Source organism: Salmo salar, chromosome 01 (genome assembly GCF_965601325.2).
Source record: "Salmo salar chromosome 01, fSalSal1, whole genome shotgun sequence".
NCBI classification, from domain to species: domain Eukaryota; kingdom Metazoa; phylum Chordata; class Actinopteri; order Salmoniformes; family Salmonidae; genus Salmo; species Salmo salar.
Window position 1 is genome coordinate 106,128,297 of NC_138291.1, and position 23,659 is coordinate 106,151,955.

Genomic DNA, 23,659 nt, shown 5'->3' on the forward strand with positions numbered 1-23,659 from the left:
CTCATATTTGTTGGTGAGTAACAGAACTATATGTCCCTTGATGGTGAATAACATAACTAGGTGTTACTTGATGGTGAGTAACAGAACTAGATGTTACTTGATGGTGAATAACAGAACTATATGTCCCTTGATGGTGAATAACAGAACTAGATGTCCCTTGATGGTGAATAACAGAACTAGATGTTCCTTGATGGTGAATAACAGAACTAGATGTTACTTGATGGTGAATAACAGAACTAGATGTTACTTGATGGTGAATAACAGAACTATATGTTACTTGATGGTGAGTAACAGAACTATATGTCCCTTGATGGTGAGTAACAGAACTATATGTCCCTTGATGGTGAGTAACAGAACTATATGCCCCTTGATGGTGAATAACAGAACTATATGTTCCTTGATGGTGAATAACAGAACTAGATGTTACTTGATGGTGAATAACAGAACAATATGTTCCTTGATGGTGAGTAACAGAACTAGATGTTACTTGATGGTGAATAACAGAACTAGATGTTACTTGATGGTGAATAACAGAACTAGATGTTACTTGATGGTGAATAACAGAACTATATGTTCCTTGATGGTGAGTAACAGAACTAGATGTTACTTGATGGTGAATAACAGAACTTGATGTTACTTGATGGTGAATAACAGAACTATATGTCCCTTGATGGTGAATAACAGAACTAGATGTTACTTGATGGTGAGTAACAGAACTATATGTCCCTTGATGGTGAATAACAGAACTATATGTCCCTTGATGGTGAATAACAGAACTAGATGTTACTTGATGGTGAATAACAGAACTAGATGTTACTTGATGGTGAATAACAGAACTATATGTCCCTTGATGGTGAATAACAGAACTAGATGTTACTTGATGGTGAATTACAGAACTAGATGTTACTTGATGGTGAATAACAGAACTATATGTTACTTGATGGTGAATAACATAACTATATGTCCCTTGATGGTGAGTAACAGAACTATATGTCCCTTGATGGTGAGTAACAGAAATATATATCCCTTGATGGTGAGTAACAGAAATATATATCCCTTGATGGTGAGTAACAGAACTATATGTCCCTTGATGGTGAGTAACAGAAATATATATCCCTTGATGGTGAATAACAGAACTATATGTCCCTTGATGGTGAATAACAGAACTATATGTCCCTTGATGGTGAATAACAGAACTATATGTCCCTTGATGGTGAATAACAGAACTGTATGTCCCTTGATGGTGAGTAACAGAAATATATGTCCCTTGATGGTGAATAACAGAACTATATGTCCCTTGATGGTGAGTAACAGAACTATATGTCCCTTGATGGTGAGTAACAGACATATATGTCCCTTGATGGTGAGCAACAGAACTATATGTCCCTTGATGGTGAGCAACAGAACTATATTGTTCTTGATGGTGAGTAACAGAACTATATGCCCCTTGATGTTGAGTAACAGAACTATATGTCCCTTGATGGTGAGTAACAGAACTATATGTCCCTTGATGGTGAATAACAGAACTATATGTCCCTTGATGGTGAATAACAGAACTATATGTCCCTTGATGGTGAGCAACAGAACTATATGTCCCTTGATGGTGAATAACAGAACTATATGTCCCTTGATGGTGAGTAACAGAACTATATGTCCCTTGATGGTGAGTAACAGAAATATATGTCCCTTGATGGTGAATAACATAACTATATGTCCCTTGATTGTGAGTAACAGAACTATATGTCCCTTGATGGTGGGTAACAGACATATATGTCCCTTGATGGTGAATAACATAACTATATGTCCCTTGATGGTGAGCAACAGAACTATATGTCCCTTGATGGTGAGCAACAGAACTATATTGTTCTTGATGGTGAGTAACAGAACTATATGTCCCTTGATGTTGAGTAACATAACTATATATCCCTTGATGGTGAGTAACAGAACTATATGTCCCTTGATGGTGAGCAACAGAACTATATGTCCCTTGATGGTGAGCAACAGAACTATAATTTTCTTGATGGTGAGTAACAGAACTATATTTGTCTTGATGGTGAGTAACAAAACGATATGTTCCTTGATGGTGAGCAACGAACTGTAACAGTTTGTATATTGCTTTTTATTTTCCTCTGTAGCCATCAACATCACCCGGGCCAGGTTCAGTGGGAATGATGAGTTTGGGTACACCTCGTTCATAGCATACTCCTCCATCCCCAGTCTCAGTGTCTACTACGAGTTCCAACTGAAACTAACGTTCGCCGACAGCGTCTCAGCGCTGAAGGACAACCTCATCCTCTTCTCTGGACAGAAAGGACAGGGTGAGGATGGAGCAGTCTATTTTTCAAGTGTTAAAGGAGAGTTGAGTTCCATTCAACCTTTAGGATTTTTCATTCATTAGTTTTCAAAAGGAGTGGAGCAGTCCCAATGTGTGGTTCCTAATAGATTTTTCAGGGCGATAGATTACACACACACACACACACACACACACACACACACACACACACACACACACACACACACACACACACACACACACACACACACACACACACCTATCCACTCACTTTCCCGCTAATAAAGATATTTTTGCCAAGGGACTCCCTTTGGCAGAGTACGAGACTGTTTCAACCTGTTTCTACTGATGAGTGTTCCAGCCATCTCCCTGCAATTAATTCAACTCTCATCTAAACTATTGTTTTCCACATCAAGAGTTTTTTATTTTCTTTCAGAGAGGGTAATAAAATAAAGGCTGTAGCTGGCAGCCAATGGATGAAGAGGTAATACAAACAAGCAAATGACTCCCATTGATTTATGTTAATAGCTTTTAATGTTCTTTGATATGAGGCAGATGAGACATAAATTGGATACACTATTAATAAGGGACAGATGTAGCTCTAGCCTTCCTTCCTTCCTTCCTTAATTTCCTTTCCTTCCTTATTTTTAAATGTTTCCTTTCTCTCAGGTCAACTTTAATAGCTGCTTAACTGAATGCCATGTCATCAGTGCACAGTATGTTTAATCAAAAGACAGAGTGTGCATCCCAAATGGCACCCTATTCCCTATATTGTGCATATGTAGCCCACAGGGCTCTGGTCAAAACTAGCACTATGTAGGGAATAGGGTACCATTTGGGACAGCTGAATAGGAAACACAAGGGTTGGGTTGTGGATCTTCTGCACTTGGCTGGTTCCCTCTAGAGATGACTATTTAGGGTGATTCATAGAGGGAGAGGAGGAAGGAGACAGCCAACTTGAATAATGATGCAGTCGTCAGGGGAAGAAACTGAACAGAAACAATAGCACTGTACAAAGAAAGAAAGAGGACTAAATAAAAAGAGGGAAATTAAAAAGGAAGGATGACGAACAACGAACAAGTATAATTGGTCTGATAAATTGACATCAAACCTCCATGGGACATATCATCCAGTAGAATGCTTTGCTTTATATTAAACTTTGTGATGTTTTTGGATTGTATGAAGCAATTGCAAAATGTCTAGTCAAGTTAGATGTTTTCGAACTTTAGAAGCAATTATCCCATGAAACCAAACATAGATATACAAACTATTGAAGAAATAGAAGAGTAGGAAGTATATAAAAACAAAAGTAGTCCTCCGTGACGCTGGTCCCTCCACCCATATACTGCTCCATGAAGCACAAACGTCCTTCACTAGATGGTGTGACTAAGCCTTCCTCACCCCAAAAACATCAACATTATTGACATATTCATTGATTTAGCTTAGATTCATTCAGACAGATTTGTGGCAGAAATGGGTTTCAGCAGACAATGTCACATAGGTAATATTTACAAATGTTATGCAGCACATAATAGCCGAACTACTTGATGAACTTTGTGATGTACTTTGTGAGACATATTCATTGATTTAGCTTAGATTCATTCAGACAGATTTGAGGCAGAAATGGGTTTCAGCAGACAATGTCACATAGGTCATATTTTCAAATGTTATGCAGCACATAATAGCCGGACTACTTGATGTACTTTGTGAGATACTTTGTGAGATACGAGACCGATCAGTGCAGGCGGAATAGTCTGATGACGTAAGACAATGGGTTGTGTGTGTTTTGAGTCCATGCCATATGGTCCAGATATATAATACATATCCTATATGCTTTTTCTCATCATACAGCATGTAATCTATATTGTATTTATGATATGTGTTCTATATTGTATATATGTGTTCTATATTGTATATATTATATGTGTTCTATATTGTATATATTATATGTGTTCTATATTGTATATATGTGTTCTATATTGTATATATTATATATGTGTACTCTATTGTATATATGTGTTCTATATTGTATATTGTATATACAGTGCCTTGCGAAAGTATTCGGCCCCCTTGAACTTTTCGACCTTTTGTCACATTTCAGGCTTCAAACATAAAGATATAAAACTGTAATTTTTTGTGAAGAATCAACAACAAGTGGGACACAATCATGAAGTGGAACGAAATTTATTGGATATTTCAAACTTTTTTAACAAATAAAAAACTGAAAAATTGGGCGTGCAAAATTATTCAGCCCCCTTAAGTTAATACTTTGTAGCGCCACCTTTTGCTGCGATTACAGCTGTAAGTCGCTTGGGGTATGTCTCTATCAGTTTTGCACATCGAGAGACTGAAATTTTTGCCCATTCCTCCTTGCAAAACAGCTCGAGCTCAGTGAGGTTGGATGGAGAGCGTTTGTGAACAGCAGTTTTCAGTTCTTTCCACAGATTCTCGATTGGATTCAGGTCTGGACTTTGACTTGGCCATTCTAACACCTGGATATGTTTATTTGTGAACCATTCCATTGTAGATTTTGCTTTATGTTTTGGATCATTGTCTTGTTGGAAGACAAATCTCCGTCCCAGTCTCAGGTCTTTTGCAGACTTCATCAGGTTTTCTTCCAGAATGGTCCTGTATTTGGCATCCATCCATCTTCCCATCAATTTTAACCATCTTCCCTGCCCCTGCTGAAGAAAAGCAGGCCCAAACCATGATGCTGCCACCACCATGTTTGACAGTGGGGATGGTGTGTTCAGGGTGATGAGCTGTGTTGCTTTTACGCCAAACATAACGTTTTGCATTGTTGCCAAAAAGTTTGATTTTGGTTTAATCTGACCAGAGCACCTTCTTCCACATGTTTGGTGTGTCTCCCAGGTGGCAAGTGGCAAAATTTAAACGACAGTTTTTATGGATATCTTTAAGAAATGGCTTTCTTCTTGCCAATCTTCCATAAAGGCCAGATTTGTGCAGTATACGACTGATTATTGTCCTATGGACAGAGTCTCCCACCTCAGCTGTAGATCTCTGCAGTTCATCCAGAGTGATCATGGGCCTCTTGGCTGCATCTCTGATCAGTCTTCTCCTTGTATGAGCTGAAAGTTTAGAGGGACGGCCGGGTCTTCGTAGATTTGCAGTGGTCTGATACTCCTTCCATTTGAATATTATCGCTTGCACAGTGCTCCTTGGGATGTTTAAAGCTTGGGAAATCTTTTTGTATCCAAATCCGGCTTTAAATTTCTCCACAACAGTATCTCGGACCTGCCTGGTGTGTTCCTTGTTCTTCATGATGCTCTCTGCGCTTTAAACGGACCTCTGAGACTATCACAGAGCAGGTGCATTTATACGGAGACTTGATTACACACAGGTGGATTCTATTTATCATCATTAGTCATTTAGGTCAACATTGGATCATTCAGAGATACTCACTGAACTTCTGGAGAGAGTTTGCTGCACTGAAAGTAAAGGGGCTGAATAATTTTGCACGGCCAATTTTTACGTTTTTTTATTTCTTAAAAAGGTTTGAAATATCCAATAAATGTCGTTCCACTTCATAATTGTGTCCTACTTGTTGTTGATTCTTCACAAAAAAATTACAGTTTTATATCTTTATGTTTGAAGCCTGAAATGTGGCAAAAGGTCGAAAAGTTCAAGGGGGCCGAACACTTTCGCAAGGCACTGTATGTGTTCTATATTGTATATATTATATATGTGTTCTCTATTATATATATGTGTTCTATATTGTATATATGTGTTCTCTATTGTATATATGTGTTCTGTATTGTATATATGATATATGTGTTCTATATTGTATATATGTGTTCTGTATTGTATATATGTGTTCTCTATTGTATATTTGATATATGTGTTCTATATTGTATATATTAAATATGTGTTCTATATTGTATATATGATATATGTGTTCTATATTTTATATATGTGTTCTGTATTGTATATATGTGTTCCATATTGTATATTTGATATATGTGTTCTATATTGTATATATGTGTTCTATATTGTATATTTGATATATGTGTTATATATTGTATATATGAAATATGTGTTCTATATTGTATATATGTGTTCTATATTGTATATTTGATATACAGTTGAAGTCGGAAGTTTACATACACTTAGGTTGGAGTCATTAATTAAAACTCGTTTTTCAACCACTCCACAAATTTCTTGTTAACAAACTATAGTTTTGGCAAGTCGGTTAGGACATCTACTTTGTGCATGACACAAGTAGTTTTTCCAACAATTGTTTACAGACAGATTATTTCACTTATAATTCACTGTATCACAATTCCAGTGGGTCAGAGGTTTACTGTGCTTTTAAAAAGCTTTGAAAATTCCAGAAAATGATGTCATGGCTTTAGAAGCTTCTGATAGGCTGATTGACATAATTTGAGTCAATTGGAGTTGTACCTGTGGATGTATTTCAAGGCCTACCTTCAAACTCAGTGCCTATTTGCTTGACATCATGGTAAATCAAAAGAAATCAGCCCAAAAAAATTGCAGACCTCCACAAGTCTGGTTCATCCTTGGGAGCAATTTCCAAACACCTGAAGGTACCACGTTCATCTGTACAAACAATAGTACGCAAGTGTAAACACCATGGGACCACGCAGCCGTCATACCGCTCAGGAAGGAGACACGTTCTGTCTCCTAGAGATGAACGTACTTTGGTGCGAAAAGTGCTACTCAATCCCAGAACAACAGCAAAGGACCTTGTGAAGATGCTGGAGGAAACAGGTACAAAAGTATCTATATCCATAGTAAAACGAGTCCTATATCGACATAACCTGAAAGGCCGCTCAGCAAGGAAGAAGCCACTGCTCCAAAACCGCCATAAAAAAGCCAGACTACGGTTTGCAACTGCACATGGGGACAAAGATCGTACTTTTTTGAGAAATGTCCTCTGGTCTGTTGAAAGAAAAATAGAACTGTTTGGCCATAATGACCATCGTTATGTTTGGAGGAAAAAAGGAGAGGCTTGCAAGCCAAAGAATACAACCGTGATGCACAGGGGTGGCAGCATCATGTTGTGAGGGTGCTTTGCTGCAGGAGGGACTGGTGCACTTCACAAAACAGGTGGCATCATGAGGAAGGGAAATTATGTGGATATATTGAAGCAACATCTCAAGACATCAGTCAGGAAGTTAAAGCTTGGTTGCAAATGGGTCTTCCAAATGGACAATGACCTCAAGCAAACTTCCAAAGTTGTGGCAAAATGGCTTAAGGACAGCAAAGTCAAGGTATTGGAGTGGCCATCACAAAGCCCTGACCTCAATCCCATAGAACATTTGTGGGCAGAACTTAAAAAGTGTGTGCGAGCAAGGAGGCCTACAATCCTCACTCAGTTACACCAGCTCTGTCAGGAGGAATGGGCCAAAATTCACCCAACTTATTGTGGGAAGCTTGTGGAAGGCTACCCGAAATGTTTGACCCAAGCTAAACAATTTAAAGGCAATGCTACCAAATACTAATTGAGTGTATGTAAACTTCTGACCCACTGGGAATATGATGAAAGAAAGAAAAGCTGAAATAAATCATTCTCTGTACTATTATTCTGACATTTCACATTCTTAAAATAAAGTGGTGATCCTAACTGACCTGAGACAGGGAATTTTTACTAGGATTAAATGTCAGGAATTGTGAATAACTGAGTTAAAATCTATTTGGCTAAGGTGTATGTAAACCTCCGACTTCAACTATATATGTGTTCTATATTGTATATATGAAATATGTGTTCTATATTGTATATATGATATATGTGTTCTCTATTGTATATATGATATATGTGTTCTCTATTGTATATATGATATATGTGTTCTCTATTGTATATATGATATATGTGTTCTCTATTGTATATATGATATATGTGTTCTCTATTGTATATATGATATACGTGTTCTATATTGTATATATGATATATGTGTTCTCTGTTGTATATATGATATACGTGTTCTATATTGTATATATGATATACGTGTTCTATATTGTATATATGATATATGTGTTCTCTATTGTATATATGATATATGTGTTCTATATTGTATATATGATACACTGCTCAAAAAAATAAAGGGAACACTAAAATAACACATCCTAGATCTGAATGAATGAAATAATCTTATTAAATACTTTTTTCTTTACATAGTTGAATGTGCTGACAACAAAATCACACAAAAATAAATGGAAATCCAATTTATCAACCCATGGAGGTCTGGATTTGGAGTCACACTCAAAATGAAAGTGGAAAACCACACTACAGGCTGATCCAACTTTGATGTAATGTCCTTAAAACAAGTCAAAATGAGGCTCAGTAGTGTGTGTGGCCTCCACGTGCCTGTATGACCTCCTTACAACTCCCGGGCATGCTCCTGATGAGGTGGCGGATGGTCTACTGAGGGATCTCCTCCCAGACCTGGACTAAAGCATCCGCCAACTCCTGGACAGTCTGTGGTGCAACGTGACGTTGGTGGATGGAGCGAGACATGATGTCCCAGATGTGCTCAATTGGATTCAGGTCTGGGGAACGGGCGAGCCAGTCCATAGCATCAATGCCTTCCTCTTGAAGGAACTGCTGACACACTCCAGCCACTTGAGGTCTAGCATTGTCTTGCATTAGGAGGAACCCAGGGCCAACCGCACCAGCATATGGTCTCACAAGGGGTCTGAGGATCTCATCTCGGTACCTAATGGCAGTCAGGCTACCTCTGGCGAGCACATGGAGGGCTGTGCGGCCCCCCAAAGAAATGCCACCCCACACCATGACTGACCCACCGCCAAACCGGTCACGCTGGAGGATGTTGCAGGCAGCAGAACGTTCTTCACGGCGTCTCCAGACTCTGTCACGTCTGTCACATGTGCTCAGTGTGAACCTGCTTTCATCTGTGAAGAGCACAGGGCGCCAGTGGCGAATTTGCCAATCTTGGTGTTCTCTGGCAAATGCCAAACGTCCTGCACGCGGTGTTAGGCTGTAAGCACAACCCCCACCTGTGGACGTCGGGCCCTCATACCACCCTCATGGAGTCTGTTTCTGACTGTTTGAGCAGACACATGCACATTTGTGGCCTGCTGGAGGTCATTTTGCAGGGCTCTGGCAGTGCTCCCCCTGCTCCTCCTTGCACAAAGGCGGAGGTAGCGGTCCTGCTGCTGGGTTGTTGCCCTCCTACGGCCTCCTCCACGTCTCCTGATGTACTGGCCTGTCTCCTGGTAGCGCCTCCATGCTCTGGACACTACGCTGACAGACACAGCAAACCTTCTTGCCACAGCTCGCATTGATGTGCCATCCTGGATGAGCTGCACTACCTGAGCCACTTGTGTGGGTTGTAGACTCCGTCTCATGCTACCACTAGAGTGTAAGCACCGCCAGCATTCAAAAGTGACCAAAACATCAGCCAGGAAGCATAGGAACTGAGAAGTGGTCTGTGGTCACCACCTGCAGAACCACTCCTTTATTGGGGGTGTCTTGCTAATTGCCTATAATTTCCACCTGTTGTCTATTCCATTTGCACAAAAGCATGTGAAATTTATTGTCAATCAGTGTTGCTTCCTAAGTGGACAGTTTGATTTCACAGAAGTGTGATTGACTTGGAGTTACATTGTGTTGTTTAAGTGTTCCCTTTATTTTTTTGAGCAGTATATATGTGTTCTATATTGTATATATGTGTTCTATATTGTATATATGATATATGTGTTCTATATTGTATATTTGTATTCTATATTGTATATATGTGTTCTATATTGTGTGTGTATATATATATATATATCTTTGTGTTCCATATTTCTATTATATGGTTCCAGGCATTGATGGAGATGACTTCTTAGTTCTGGGGGTTCGGAATGGCAGAATTGTTCACAAGTTCAACCTTGGATCTGGTGTGGGAACCATGGTCAGCGACCGGCTGAACCGTGAGATCGATATCCACACTGTGAACTTTGGCAGATCTCGGAGAACAGGATGGTTAAAGGTGCTTTGCTTTTTCAGTAACTTTCTACCCCTGAAAAGAATGTGTAATCGATAGTGTGAGTTTCTTGGATATTTTAGGATATGTTTCATTTTGTAAAAAGGTTCCTTAATGCACTGTCATCTGAAAACATCGCTGTTCCCATTCTGAGGTCAGACGTCTGTGACTGGAATCTAATCTCATATGTCCATTGACAGACTTCTATAATAGGAGTCTTCTCTTTGCTGATCCATTGACAGACTGCTATAATAGGAGTCTTCTCTTTGCTGATCCATTGACAGACTGCTATAATAGGAGTCTTCTCTTTGCTGATCCATTGACAGACTGCTATAATTGGAGTCTTCTCTTTGCTGATCCATTGACAGACTGCTATAATTGGAGTCTTCTCTTTGCTGATCCATTGACAGACTGCTATAATAGGAGTCTTCTCTTTGCTGATCCATTGACAGACTGCAATAATAGGAGTCTTCTCTTTGCTGATCCATTGACAGACTGCTATAATAGGAGTCTTCTCTTTGCTGATCCATTGACAGACTGCTATAATAGGAATCTTCTCTTTGCTGATCCATTGACAGACTGCTATAATTGGAGTCTTCTCTTTGCTGATCCATTGACAGACCGCTATAATAGGAGTCTTCTCTTTGCTGATCCATTGACAGACTGCTATAATTGGAGTCTTCTCTTTGCTGATCCATTGACAGACTGCTATAATAGGAGTCTTCTCTTTGCTGATCCATTGACAGACTGCTATAATAGGAGTCTTCTCTTTGCTGATCCATTGACAGACTGCTATAATAGGAGTCTTGTCTTTGCTGATCCATCAAGGCAGAGCCAGAGGATGGTGTACTGAATCATTTCTGTATCTTTTCAGGTGGACAGACAGAGAAACAGGACAGGCTCTTCTCCAGGCACCTGGCAGGTCTCAACGCGCTAAGCCAAGTCTTTGTAGGAGGATATAATGAATATACTCCTGAACTACTGCCCCTCGGATCCAGGTTTCGCAATGGCTTTCAAGGTAAGACATTACAGTGACTCCAACAGGTTTCAAGGTAAGACATTACAGTGACTCCAACCGCTTTCACAGCAAGACATTACAGTGACTCCAACCGCTTTCACAGCAAGACATTACAGTGACTCCAACAGCTTTCACGGCAAGACATTACAGTGACTCCAACAGCTTTCAAGGTAAGACATTACAGTGACTCCAACAGCTTTCAAGGTAAGACATTACTGTGGCTCCAACAGCTTTCACGGCAAGACATTACAGTGACTCCAACAGCTTTCACGGCAAGACATTACAGTGACTCCAACAGCTTTCACGGCAAGACATTACAGTGACTCCAACAGCTTTCACAGCAAGACATTACAGTGACTCCAACAGCTTTCAAGGTAAGACATTACAGTGACTCCAACAGCTTTCACGGCAAGACATTACAGTGACTCCAACAGCTTTCACAGCAAGACATTACAGTGACTCCAACAGCTTTCAAGGTAAGACATTACAGTGACTCCAACAGCTTTCACAGCAAGACATTACAGTGACTCCAACAGCTTTCACAGCAAGACATTACAGTGACTCCAACAGCTTTCACGGCAAGACATTACAGTGACTCCAACAGCTTTCAAGGTAAGACATTACAGTGACTCCAACAGCTTTCACGGCAAGACATTACAGTGAATCCAACAGCTTTCACAGCAAGACATTACAGTGACTCCAACAGCTTTCAAGGTAAGACATTACAGTGACTCCAACAGCTTTCAAGGTAAGACATTACAGTGACTCCAACAGCTTTCACAGCAAGACATTACAGTGACTCCAACAGCTTTCACAGCAAGACATTACAGTGACTCCAACAGCTTTCACGGCAAGACATTAGTGACTCCAACAGCTTTCACAGCAAGACATTACAGTGACTCCAACAGCTTTCACAGCAAGACATTACAGTGACTCCAACAGCTTTCACAGCAAGACATTACAGTGACTCCAACAGCTTTCACAGCAAGACATTAGTGACTCCAACAGCTTTCACAGCAAGACATTACAGTGACTCCAGTAGCTTTCAAGGTAAGACATTACAGTGACTCCAACAGCTTTCAAGGCAAAACATTACAGTGACTCCAGCAGCTTTCACGGCAAAACATTACAGTGACTCCAACAGCTTTCACAGCAAGACATTACAGTGACTCCAACAGCTTTCACAGCAAGACATTACAGTGACTCCAACAGCTTTCACGGCAAGACATTACAGTGACTCCAACAGCTTTCAAGGTAAGACATTACAGTGACTCCAACAGCTTTCAAGGTAAGACATTACTGTGGCTCCAACAGCTTTCACGGCAAGACATTACAGTGACTCCAACAGCTTTCACAGCAAGACATTACAGTGACTCCAACAGCTTTCACAGCAAGACATTACAGTGACTCCAACAGCTTTCACAGCAAGACATTACAGTGACTCCAATAGCTTTCAAGGTAAGACATTACAGTGACTCCAACAGCTTTCAAGGTAAGACATTACAGTGACTCCAACAGCTTTCACAGCAAGACATTACAGTGACTCCAACAGCTTTCACAGCAAGACATTACAGTGACTCCAACAGCTTTCACAGCAAGACATTACAGTGACTCCAACCGCTTTCACAGCAAGACATTACAGTGACTCCAGCAGCTTTCACGGCAAGACATTACAGTGACTCCAACAGCTTTCACAGCAAGACATTACAGTGACTCCAACAGCTTTCAAGGTAAGACATTACAGTGACTCCAACAGCTTTCAAGGTAAGACATTACAGTGACTCCAACAGCTTTCAAGGTAAGACATTACAGTGACTCCAACAGCTTTCAAGGTAAGACATTACAGTGACTCCAACAGCTTTCACAGCAAGACATTACAGTGTTGCTAAAATTGAACTGATAAAATGTATATAAACACCTTTTTACAACATCATTTATCACAGTGTTTGTAACATGGCCTGGACGTCTGTAGAGTGGCAGCAGCATAGTGACAGGCTAGTTTCAGACAGTCAGACAGTCAGAGGGAGTGCAATACTAATCAGAGGGGGGAGATCAGTGGCAGCAGCATAGTGACAGGCTAGTTTCAGACAGTCAGAGGGAGTGTAATACTAATCAGAGGGGGGAGATCAGTGGCAGCAGCATAGTGACAGGCTAGTTTCAGACAGTCAGAGGGAGTGTAATACTAATCAGAGGGGGGAGATCAGTGGCAGCAGCATAGTGACAGGCTAGTTTCAGACAGTCAGACAGTCAGAGGGAGTGTAACACTAATCAGAGGGGGGAGATCAGTGGCAGCAGCATAGTGACAGGCTAGTTTCAGACAGTCAGACAGTCAGAGGGAGTGTAATACTAATCAGAGGGGGGAGATCAGTGGCAGCAGCATAGTGACAGGCTAGTTTCAGACAGTCAGACAGTCAGAGGGAGTGCAACACTAATCAGAGGGGGGAGATCAGTGGCAGCAGCATAGTGACAGGCGAGTTTCAGACAGTCAGACAGTCAGAGGGAGTGCAACACTAATCAGAGGGGGGAGATCAGTGGCAGCAGCATAGTGACAGTCTAGTTTCAGACAGTCAGACAGTCAGAGGGAGTGCAATACCATTCAGAGCGGGGAGATGAGGTTAGAATAGAGCTCCAATGTTGATTGTGCCTGCGTCCTTTAAAGGGGCAATCTGGGATTGGTACGTTTATTTATTTTACTTTTAAATTGACCATATATAGCCATTGAGTGTTGAGGAATATAACTTATAAATGCCTCATGAGCTTACTTCAACTGTCGTACCCCATCAGAACACAAAATATAAACTAGTTTTTACTGCATTGTTTGTAAACACTGTAATTGTAAACATAACTCTGTATAGCTTCAGAACATGATTAAAACTTCACTTAGATCTCATGGATTGTCAGTCCTTGCATCCATAGCTTCGTCTGTGAACTTTACATTTCTCCAGCCCCATCCCTCAGCTGTTTACCAAAAACAGTTTAGCTGTTTTTTGAATCATAGATTGTCCCTTTAATCACTTCACGCCTGTAAAGTTATGCATTCTCTGCAAATCCCATGTGGCCCTCTCATAAGTCAGTCAGACAAGGGCACCATCCAGATGATGGTTGTCATAATCAGAATCAATTCTATTGGCTCCCAGCTGACCCTTAATGAAGCCTATGATTACATCCCAAATGGCAACCTATTCCCTATATAGTGCACTACTTCTGACCAGAACCCTATTAGCCTCCTGGTTTAAAAGTAGTGCAGTGTATCGGCAACAGGGTGCCATTTGGGACAGAGCATCCTGAGTATAGTGTTGATTGTGATTGCTCTGCGAGTGGAGCAGCGGGGTGGGGATATCACCTCCATAACTAACAGTAATGATAATAACAGATATGAATATCATCACAAGTTGTTAGGGCAGACGATGCTGCTGCCTCCACCGTGGTTATTGTCATGATGATGATGATGCCTTGTTATTGTGAAAGATCACTGTACTTTAAATGAAGGTGAACAAGTCTTTTTCCATTTGGTGGTTATATATGCAGACAGGAGCAATCTCCCTTGCTGCGTCCCAAATATGACCAGAGCCGAATGGGGGTCAAAAGTAGTGCACTAAATAGGGAATAGGGTACTGTTTGGGATGTCGCCCGTCTGTCTGTTTGGTTCTGTTGAACAAACATCCCTATGATTCATTCATCTCTGTATAAACATACACACTTTGGAATGAAAATCAGCCTCACACACACACACACACACACACACACACACACACACACACACACACACACACACACACACACACACACACACACACACACACACACACACACACACACACACACACACACATCAATTGACTTGCTGTAGCTAGGTGTTAGTGGTGCTGTACTGTAGTCCCACCATGCAGGTAACCAGAAAGCAGCCCGAGCCCAGGGCCTGGTAGATCACATGTTGCTCTAACCTTTTTGCCAGCCACATAATGACAACTAATCAGGGGGGTGTGTGTGTGTGTGTGTGTGTGTGTGTGTGTGTGTGTGTGTGTGTGTGTGTGTGTGTGTGTGTGTGTGTGTGTGTGTGTGTGTGTGTGTGTGTGTGTGTGTGTGTGTGTGTGTGTGTGTGTGTGTGTGTGACCTTCCTGCAGTCCTAATGGCTGGAAGTGAACACTTGCCTACCAGTTATCGGTACATCCTCACTCCCCTGTGGACAGGCTAGGTGGCTATGGGAAGGAAGACACTACAGCTGGCCCACGAATGGCACCCTATTCCCTACATAGTGCACTACTTTTGACCAGAGTCCAGGTTAAATGAAGTAACACAGAACATGATTAGGGTTACAGCATTAGCAGTAGTCTGCATCCAAAATGGCACCCTATTCCCTACATAGTGCACTACCCAATGGTCCCTGGTCGAAAGTGGTGCACTATATAGGGAATAGGGTGCAGTTTGGGATATACACAAAGACACTTCTACTACTGCTGTATCCCTAACCATGTCCTGGGTCAATTCATTTACACCTGCTAATCAAATAATGACAAACTAACCAGAGAGAAAGGCACCAGCGCAGTGTAGGTGTGTTTGTTATGGCCACGTTGAGATGTGTTTGTTATGGCCACGTTGAGATGTGTTTGTTGTGGCCACGTTGAGATGTGTTTGTTGTGGCCACGTTGAGATGTGTTTGTTATGGCCACGTTGAGATGTGTTTGTTGTGGCCACGTTGAGATGTGTTTGTTGTGGCCACGTTGAGATGTGTTTGTTGTGGCCACGTTGAGATGTGTTTGTTGTGGCCACGTTGAGATGTGTTTGTTGTGGCCACGTTGAGATGTGTTTGTTATGACCACGTTGAGATGTGTTTGTTATGGCCACGTTGAGATGTGTTTGTTGTGGCCACGTTGAGATGTGTTTGTTGTGGCCACGTTGAGATGTGTTTGTTGTGGCCACGTTGAGATGTGTTTGTTGTGGCCACGTTGAGATGTGTTTGTTATGGCCACGTTGAGATGTGTTTGTTGTGGCCACGTTGAGATGTGTTTGTTGTGGCCACGTTGAGATGTGTTTGTTATGGCCACGTTGAGATGTGTTTGTTGTGACCACATTGAGATGTGTTTGTTATGGCCACGTTGAGATGTGTTTGTTGTGGCCACGTTGAGATGTGTTTGTTGTGACCACATTGAGATGTTGTTTGTTATGGCCACGTTGAGATGTGTTTGTTATGACCACGTTGAGATGTGTTTGTTGTGACCACATTGAGATGTGTTTGTTGTGGCCATGTTGAGATGTGTTTGTTGTGGCCACGTTGAGATGTGTTTGTTGTGGCCACGTTGAGATGTGTTTGTTATGGCCACGTTGAGATGTGTTTGTTATGACCACGTTGAGATGTGTTTGTTATGGTCACGTTGAGATGTGTTTGTTATGGCCACGTTGATTCTTACTGGATCACAGGATAATGAAGTAGCCTTGTCCCAGACAGAATGGCCCTAGGGCATGATAACTATTTCCTGTTTCTGATGCGTGAGTAGCCTTGTCCAGACAGAATGGCCCTAGGGCATGATAACTATTTCCTGTTTCTGTAGCGTGAGTAGCCTTGTCCAGACAGAATGGCCCTAGGGCATGATAACTATTTCCTGTTTCTGTAGCATGAGTAGCCTTGTCCAGACAGAATGGCCCTAGGGCATGATAACTATTTCCTGTTTCTGTAGCGTGAGTAGCCTTGTCCAGATAGAATGGCCCTAGGGCATGATAACTATTTCCTGTTTCTGTAGCGTGAGTAGCCTTGTCCAGATAGAATGGCCCATAGGGCAGGAGATATATTGCCTTTTTCTGTAGCGTGAGGCAGTTTGATGTACATGTCCAACCCCTGGAGAGAACGATAATAAAATGAGTTGGGGAAAGGGGTTGAATGCATTAAAATATAATTCAGTTGTTGTTCTCCATCAGCTGTGTTGAGTTGTTGTTCTTCATCAGCTGTGTTGAGTTGTTGTTGTCCATCAGCTGTGTCGAGTTGTTGTTCTCCATCAGCTGTGTTGAGTTGTTGTTCTTCATCAGCTGTGTTGAGTTGTTGTTGTCCATCAGCTGTGTTGAGTTGTTGTTCTTCATCAGCTGTGTTGAGTTGTTGTTCTCCATCAGCTGTGTTGAGTTGTTGTTGTCCATCAGCTGTGTTGAGTTGTTGTTCTCCATCAGCTGTGTTGAGTTGTTGTTGTCCATCAGCTGTGTTGAGTTGTTGTTGTCCATCAGCTGTGTTGAGTTGTTGTTTTCCATCAGCTGTGTTGAGTTGTTGTTCTCCATCAGCTGTGTTGAGTTGTTGTTGTCCATCAGCTGTGTTGAGTTGTTGTTCTCCATCAGCTGTGTTGAGTTGTTGTTCTCCATCAGCTGTGTTGAGTTGTTGTTGTCCATCAGCTGTGTTGAGTTGTTGTTCTCCATCAGCTGTGTTGAGTTGTTGTTCTCCATCAGCTGTGTTGAGTTGTTGTTCTCCATCAGCTGTGTTGAGTTGTTGTTGTCCATCAGCTGTGTTGAGTTGTTGTTCTCCATCAGCTGTGTTGAGTTGTTGTTGTCCATCAGCTGTGTTGAGTTGTTGTTCTCCATCAGCTGTGTTGAGTTGTTGTTCTCCATCAGCTGTGTTGAGTTGTTGTTCTCCATCAGCTGTGTTGAGTTGTTGTTCTCCATCAGCTGTGTTGAGTTGTTGTTCTCCATCAGCTGTGTTGAGTTGTTGTTGTCCATCAGCTGTGTTGAGTTGTTGTTGTCCATCAGCTGTGTTGAGTTGTTGTTCTCCATCAGCTGTGTTGAGTTGTTGTTCTCCATCAGCTGTGTTGAGTTGTTGTTCTCCATCAGCTGCCTCCGTATTGTATTTGTCTGCGTAGCTGCTGAAATCAAACACAATAATCACAAAGCATGCCAACAGCTTGCCCTAAACAAGATGGTAATAAAATATACATTTAAGTGTGAAATGTATGCATGTTTAAAAAAAAGATTTTCAAAATAAAACAATTATGTCCAATTTCATGATGGCAAGATGTTTAATGAGATTTGAACAAGATGTTACTGTAATGTTTTTCTTTAGACTTCTACAATGGGTTAATCATAATAACTAAAGGTCATATCTTACAGACTCTCATTTCATCAAACTGTGACACATTAAGATAATACACACACTGGTTTTTACCTTTGTTAAATGTTTGCGCTTTAGCATCAGTTTGTATTTTGATTAGATTTATATATGCCTCAGGCATTCAGAGTTGCCTGGTGTTGATTTCCTTTTATCAAACTGTCAGAAATACCTTTTGATCTTCTTATAGGTGGGATTTACTTGTCTAAATGAGAAACAAAGTTTGCACAGAGAGTTTTGTAATTTATTGATGTTTAAGTGGTTGAAGGGACTGGCAATTCATTTGAGCTTTAACACCAGCCATAAGAAGTTACTTCAGATGGTCAAAGGTTACTGTTATATTAACTCATTGGTTTTGACATTAATAGTCCATGACGAATATAATGCCTTTAAAACAAAGCTAGTCTGTTCATTGAAATATAATGCCTTTAAAACAATGCTAGTCTGTTCACTGCATATGCTGTTCTAACAGTATGTGAGGTGTTGATACTCTAGATCTGACTGATTGGACATCAATATGGGTTGCATCTCAAATGGCAACATATTCCCTATATAGTTCACTACCTTTGTTCAGAAATAGTGCCCTGTATGGGGAATATGGTGCCATTTAGGACACACCCTCAACTCTCTGTTAGCTCAAACATAATTTTCTCAGTGTCATCTACAGTATCCTCTTATCTAATACCAGACATCACCCTCATCATCCTCGTATCTAATACAAGACATCATCCTCATCATCCTCTTATCTAATACCAGACATCACCCTCCTCATCCTCTTATCTAATACCAGACATCACCCTCTTATCTAATACCCTCATCATCCTCTTATCTAATACCAGACATCACCCTCATCATCCTCTTATCTAATACCAGACATCACCCTCATCATCCTCTTATCTAATACCAGACATCGCCCTCATCATCCTTTTATCTGATTCCAGACATCACCCTCATCATCCTCTTATCTAATACCAACCATCACCCTCCTCATCCTCTAATCTAATACCAAACGCAACCCTCATCGTCCTCTCTTAGCTAATGGCAAACTTAACCCTCATAATCCTCTTTAACCATCTGAAATTGTTGACGACAGTATATATTTGCAGTTTGGCCACACACACACACACACACACACACACACACACACACACACACACACACACACACACACACACACACACACACACACACACATACACACATACACACACACACATGCATGCGCACACAGAAGTCTTTCATTGTAGTTGACAGTGATCTAATGGGATGACAGTTTGAAGACAAAAAATGAATGCTACTGTTGTTTCCCTGAAGCAATGAGAATCAAAGGTAACAGGGCTGGAAACACACACACACACACACAAGGCAGAACTAGAGACGGCATCATGCCATGAAAATTCCTGCGTGAACATGACATTTCCAGTGTCCTGTTTATTCCAATAACAAATGCTGCAGAGAGAGTGAGAAGAGGGTCTGCGCATAGTGCAGAGATGGTGTGTGTCTAGGCAAGGGGGGGGGGGGGGGGGTCTGTGTGTTGAGTGTGTGTGTGTGTGTGTGTGTGTGTGTGTGTGTGTGTGTGTGTGTGTGTGTGTGTGTGTGTGTGTGTGTGTGTGTGTGTGTGTGTGAGAGAGAGAGATGGTTTCCAAGCCTTGGCTAGTGTGTTCAGGAGGATTCATATTTATAGTAGACCTAGTTTGCGTCCAAAATGACTCCCTTGATAGTGCACTACTTCTGACCAGGGCCCATAGGAAATAGGGTGCCATTTGGGACGCAGCCCTAGTGCTCCGCAGATACAGACCAAACAAATATTTTCGATGCAACTTCCCCTGTTGCAGTAGACAGAATATTTCCCCTGTTTAGTAGACAGAATATTTCCCCTGTTGCAGTAGACAGAATATTTCCCGTGTTGCAGTAGACAGAATATTTCCCCTGTTGCAGTAGACAGAATATTTCCCCTGTTGTAGTAGACAGAATACTTACCCTATTGCAGTAGACAGAATATTTCCCCTGTTTAGTAGACAGAATATTTCCCCTGTTGCAGTAGACAGAATATTTCCCCTGTTGCAGTAGACAGAATATTTCCCCTGTTGCAGTAGACAGAATATTTCCCCTGTTGCAGTAGACAGGATGTTTCCCTTATTGCAGTAGACAGGATATTTCCCTTGTTGCAGTAGACAGAATATTTGCCCTGTTGCAGTAGACAGAATATTTCCCCTGTTGCAGTAGACAGAATACTTACCCTATTGCAGTAGACAGAATATTTCCCCTGTTTAGTAGACAGAATATTTCCCCTGTTGCAGTAGACAGAATATATCACCGGTTGCAGTAGACAGGATATTTCCCCTGTTTAGTAGACAGAATATTTCCCCTGTTGCAGTAGACAGAATATATCCCCGGTTGCAGTAGACAGGATATTTCCCCTGTTGCAGTAGACAGAATATTTCCCCTGTTGCAGTAGACAGAATATTTCCCCTGTTGCAGTAGACAGAATATTTCCCCTGTTGCAGTAGACAGAATATTTCCCCTGTTGCAGTAGACAGGATATATCCCCTGTTGCAGTAGACAGGATATATCCCCGGTTGCAGTAGACAGGATATTTCCCCTGTTGCAGTAGACAGAATATTTCCCCTGTTGCAGTAGACAGAATATTTCCCCTGTTGCAGTAGACAGAATATTTCCCCTGTTGCAGTAGACAGAATATTTGCCCTGTTGCAATAGACAGAATATTTGCCCTGTTGCAATTGTCACAGTATCTAACGAAGGTGGCGCCCCTCCTCGGTCGGGCGGCGCTCGGCGGTCGTCGTCGCCGGCCTATTAGCTGCCACCGATCGTTGTTTCTGTGTCTTTTGGTTTTGTCTGTCTGTCTATCTCGCACCTGTTTTGTGTTTGTCATTAGTGGGGGGTTATTTAGTGTGTATTTTCAGTTGGGGTTCTCGTGCGGGATTGTTTATTGTCCACTCAGGACAGTTGTGATTATAAATTGTTATTGTAGATTATTATTGCCGGGCTGCGCCCCGTGCGCTTTTCGTTTCCAGTGCGCTTATTTTGGGAAGGTGTTTTTCCCCTGGCAGACTTCGCCACGCGCCTGGTGCCCTACGGCTATTGCGTGTCAATAATATTATTAAAACACCGTTGCTCCGGCCCTCTGTCTCCTGCTCCTGATTCCACCTCTCCACTGGTCCTAGACAGTCGTGACAGCAATAGACAGAATATTTGCCCTGTTGCAGTAGACAGAATATTTGCCCTGTTGCAGTAGACAGAATATTTGCCCTGTTGCAGTAGACAGAATATTTGCCCTGTTTCAGTAAAGACAGAATACAAATCACAGGAAGGAGAGAGTGAATTTGGGTGAATGTGCTTTTTTGTGAAAATAATTAAGAATCCTCCTATTATGTTGGATTTAATCTAACTGCTAGTCTATGCAGAGATTTCATCCTAGCAAATTATGTAGAATTACCATTTAATGGAGAGAGATATGCAGAGAGTGAATTACAGCATATCCTTTATTTCCAACCCTTAATATAAATATTCAATGACTGGCTCAAACCTTCAGTGACCCATTTTCTTTGTGTTTTTGTTAATACAAATTACAATTAAACTTACCCTAACCCTTGCAACAACTATACACAAACATGAACATGAAGTCATTAACATGAAGTCATTATCATGACACCATGATCATTTCCCCAACACCATGGGGAAATAGTACTCTTCATTTTTTCTGGCTTTGTAAAAAAATGCATGAAAAAAATCACTTAAGTATGTGTGTGAGCACAGTGCCTTCAGAAAGTATTCATACCCCTTGACTTATTCCACATTTTGTTGTTACAGCCTGAATTCAACATTTATTAAATAGATTTTTTTTCTCACTCATCTACACACAATACCCCATAATGACAAAGTGAAAACATGTTTTTAGAAATGTTTGCAAATGTATTGAAAATGAAATACAGAAATACACTACATGACCAAAAGTATGTGGACACCTGTTCGGCAAACATCTCATTCCAAAATCATGGGTATTAATATGGAGTTGATCCCCCTTTGCTGCTATAACTGCCTCCACTCTTCTGGGAAGACTTTCCACTAGATGTTGGAACATTGCTGCAGGGACTTGCTTCCATTCAGCAACAAGAGCATTAGTGAGGTCGGGCACTGATTTTGGGCGATTAGGCCTGACTCGCAGTTGGTGTTCCACTTCATCCCAAAGGTGTTTGATGGGGTTGAGGTCAGGGCTCTGTGCAGACCAGTGAAGTTCTTCCACACCGATCTCGACAAACCATTTCTGTATGGACCTTGCTTTGTGCACTGAGGCATTGTCATGCTGAAACAGGAAAGGTCAAACTGTTGCCACCAAGTTGAAAGCACAGAATCATCTCATATACTTTTGTATATTTAGTGTATTGTATTTACATAATTATTCACACCCCTGAGTCAATACTTTGTAGAAGCACCTTTGGCAGCGATTACACGTCTCTAAGAGACAGTCTCTAAGAGCTTTCCACACCTGGATTGTGCAACATTTGCCCATTATTCTTTAAAAAAATGTTAAAGCACTGTCAAATTGGTTGTTGATCCTTGCTAGATAACCCTTTTCAGGTCTTGCCATATATTTTCAATAGATTTAAGTCAAAACTGTAACTCGCCCATTCAGGAACATTCACTGTCTTCTTGGTAAGCAACTCCTGTGTAGATTTGGCCTAGGTTATTGTCCTGCTGAAAGGTGAGTTAATCTCCTAGTGTTTGGTGGGGAGCAGACTGAATCAAATCAAATCAAATGTATTTATATAGCCCTTCTTACATCAGCTGATATCTCAAAGTGCTGTACAGAAACTCAGCCTAAAACCCCAAACAGCAAGCAATGCAGATGTAGAAGCACGAACCAGGTTTTCCTCTAAGATTTTGCCTGTGCTTAGCTCCATTCTGTGTCTTTTTTATCCTGAAAAACTCCCCAGTCCTTAACGACTACATGTATACACATAACATGATACAGCCATGACTATGTTTGAAAATATGGACAGTGGTACTCAGTAATGTATTGGATTTGCCCCAAACATATCACTTTGTATCCAGGACAAAAAGTTAATTACTTGGCCACATTTTTTGCAGTGTAACTTTAGTGCCATGTTGCAAAACAGTCTTCCTTCTTTTCCCTCCTGTCATTTAGGTTAGTATTCTGGAGTAACTACAATGTTGTTGGTCCATCCTCAGTTTTCTCCTATCGCAGCCATTAAACTCTGTAACTGTTTTAAAGTCACCATTGGCCTCAAGGTGAAATCCCTGAGTGGTTTCTTTCCTTTCCA

At 41.2% G+C, this 23,659-nt stretch overlaps 1 protein-coding gene across 1 annotated transcript in view; it reads left to right on the forward strand.

Moving 5' to 3' along the window:
* The window catches only part of eys (EGF-like photoreceptor maintenance factor), a gene marked incomplete at its 5' end in the record, with an annotated part of 444,052 nt that overhangs the window by 402,265 nt on the left and 18,128 nt on the right, over nt 1-23,659 (forward strand). The window contains 4 exon segments of the mRNA XM_082972800.1: nt 2,105-2,318; nt 10,100-10,266; nt 11,135-11,171; nt 11,174-11,278. Coding sequence (XP_082828926.1) covers nt 2,105-2,318; nt 10,100-10,266; nt 11,135-11,171; nt 11,174-11,278 — 523 coding nt within the window.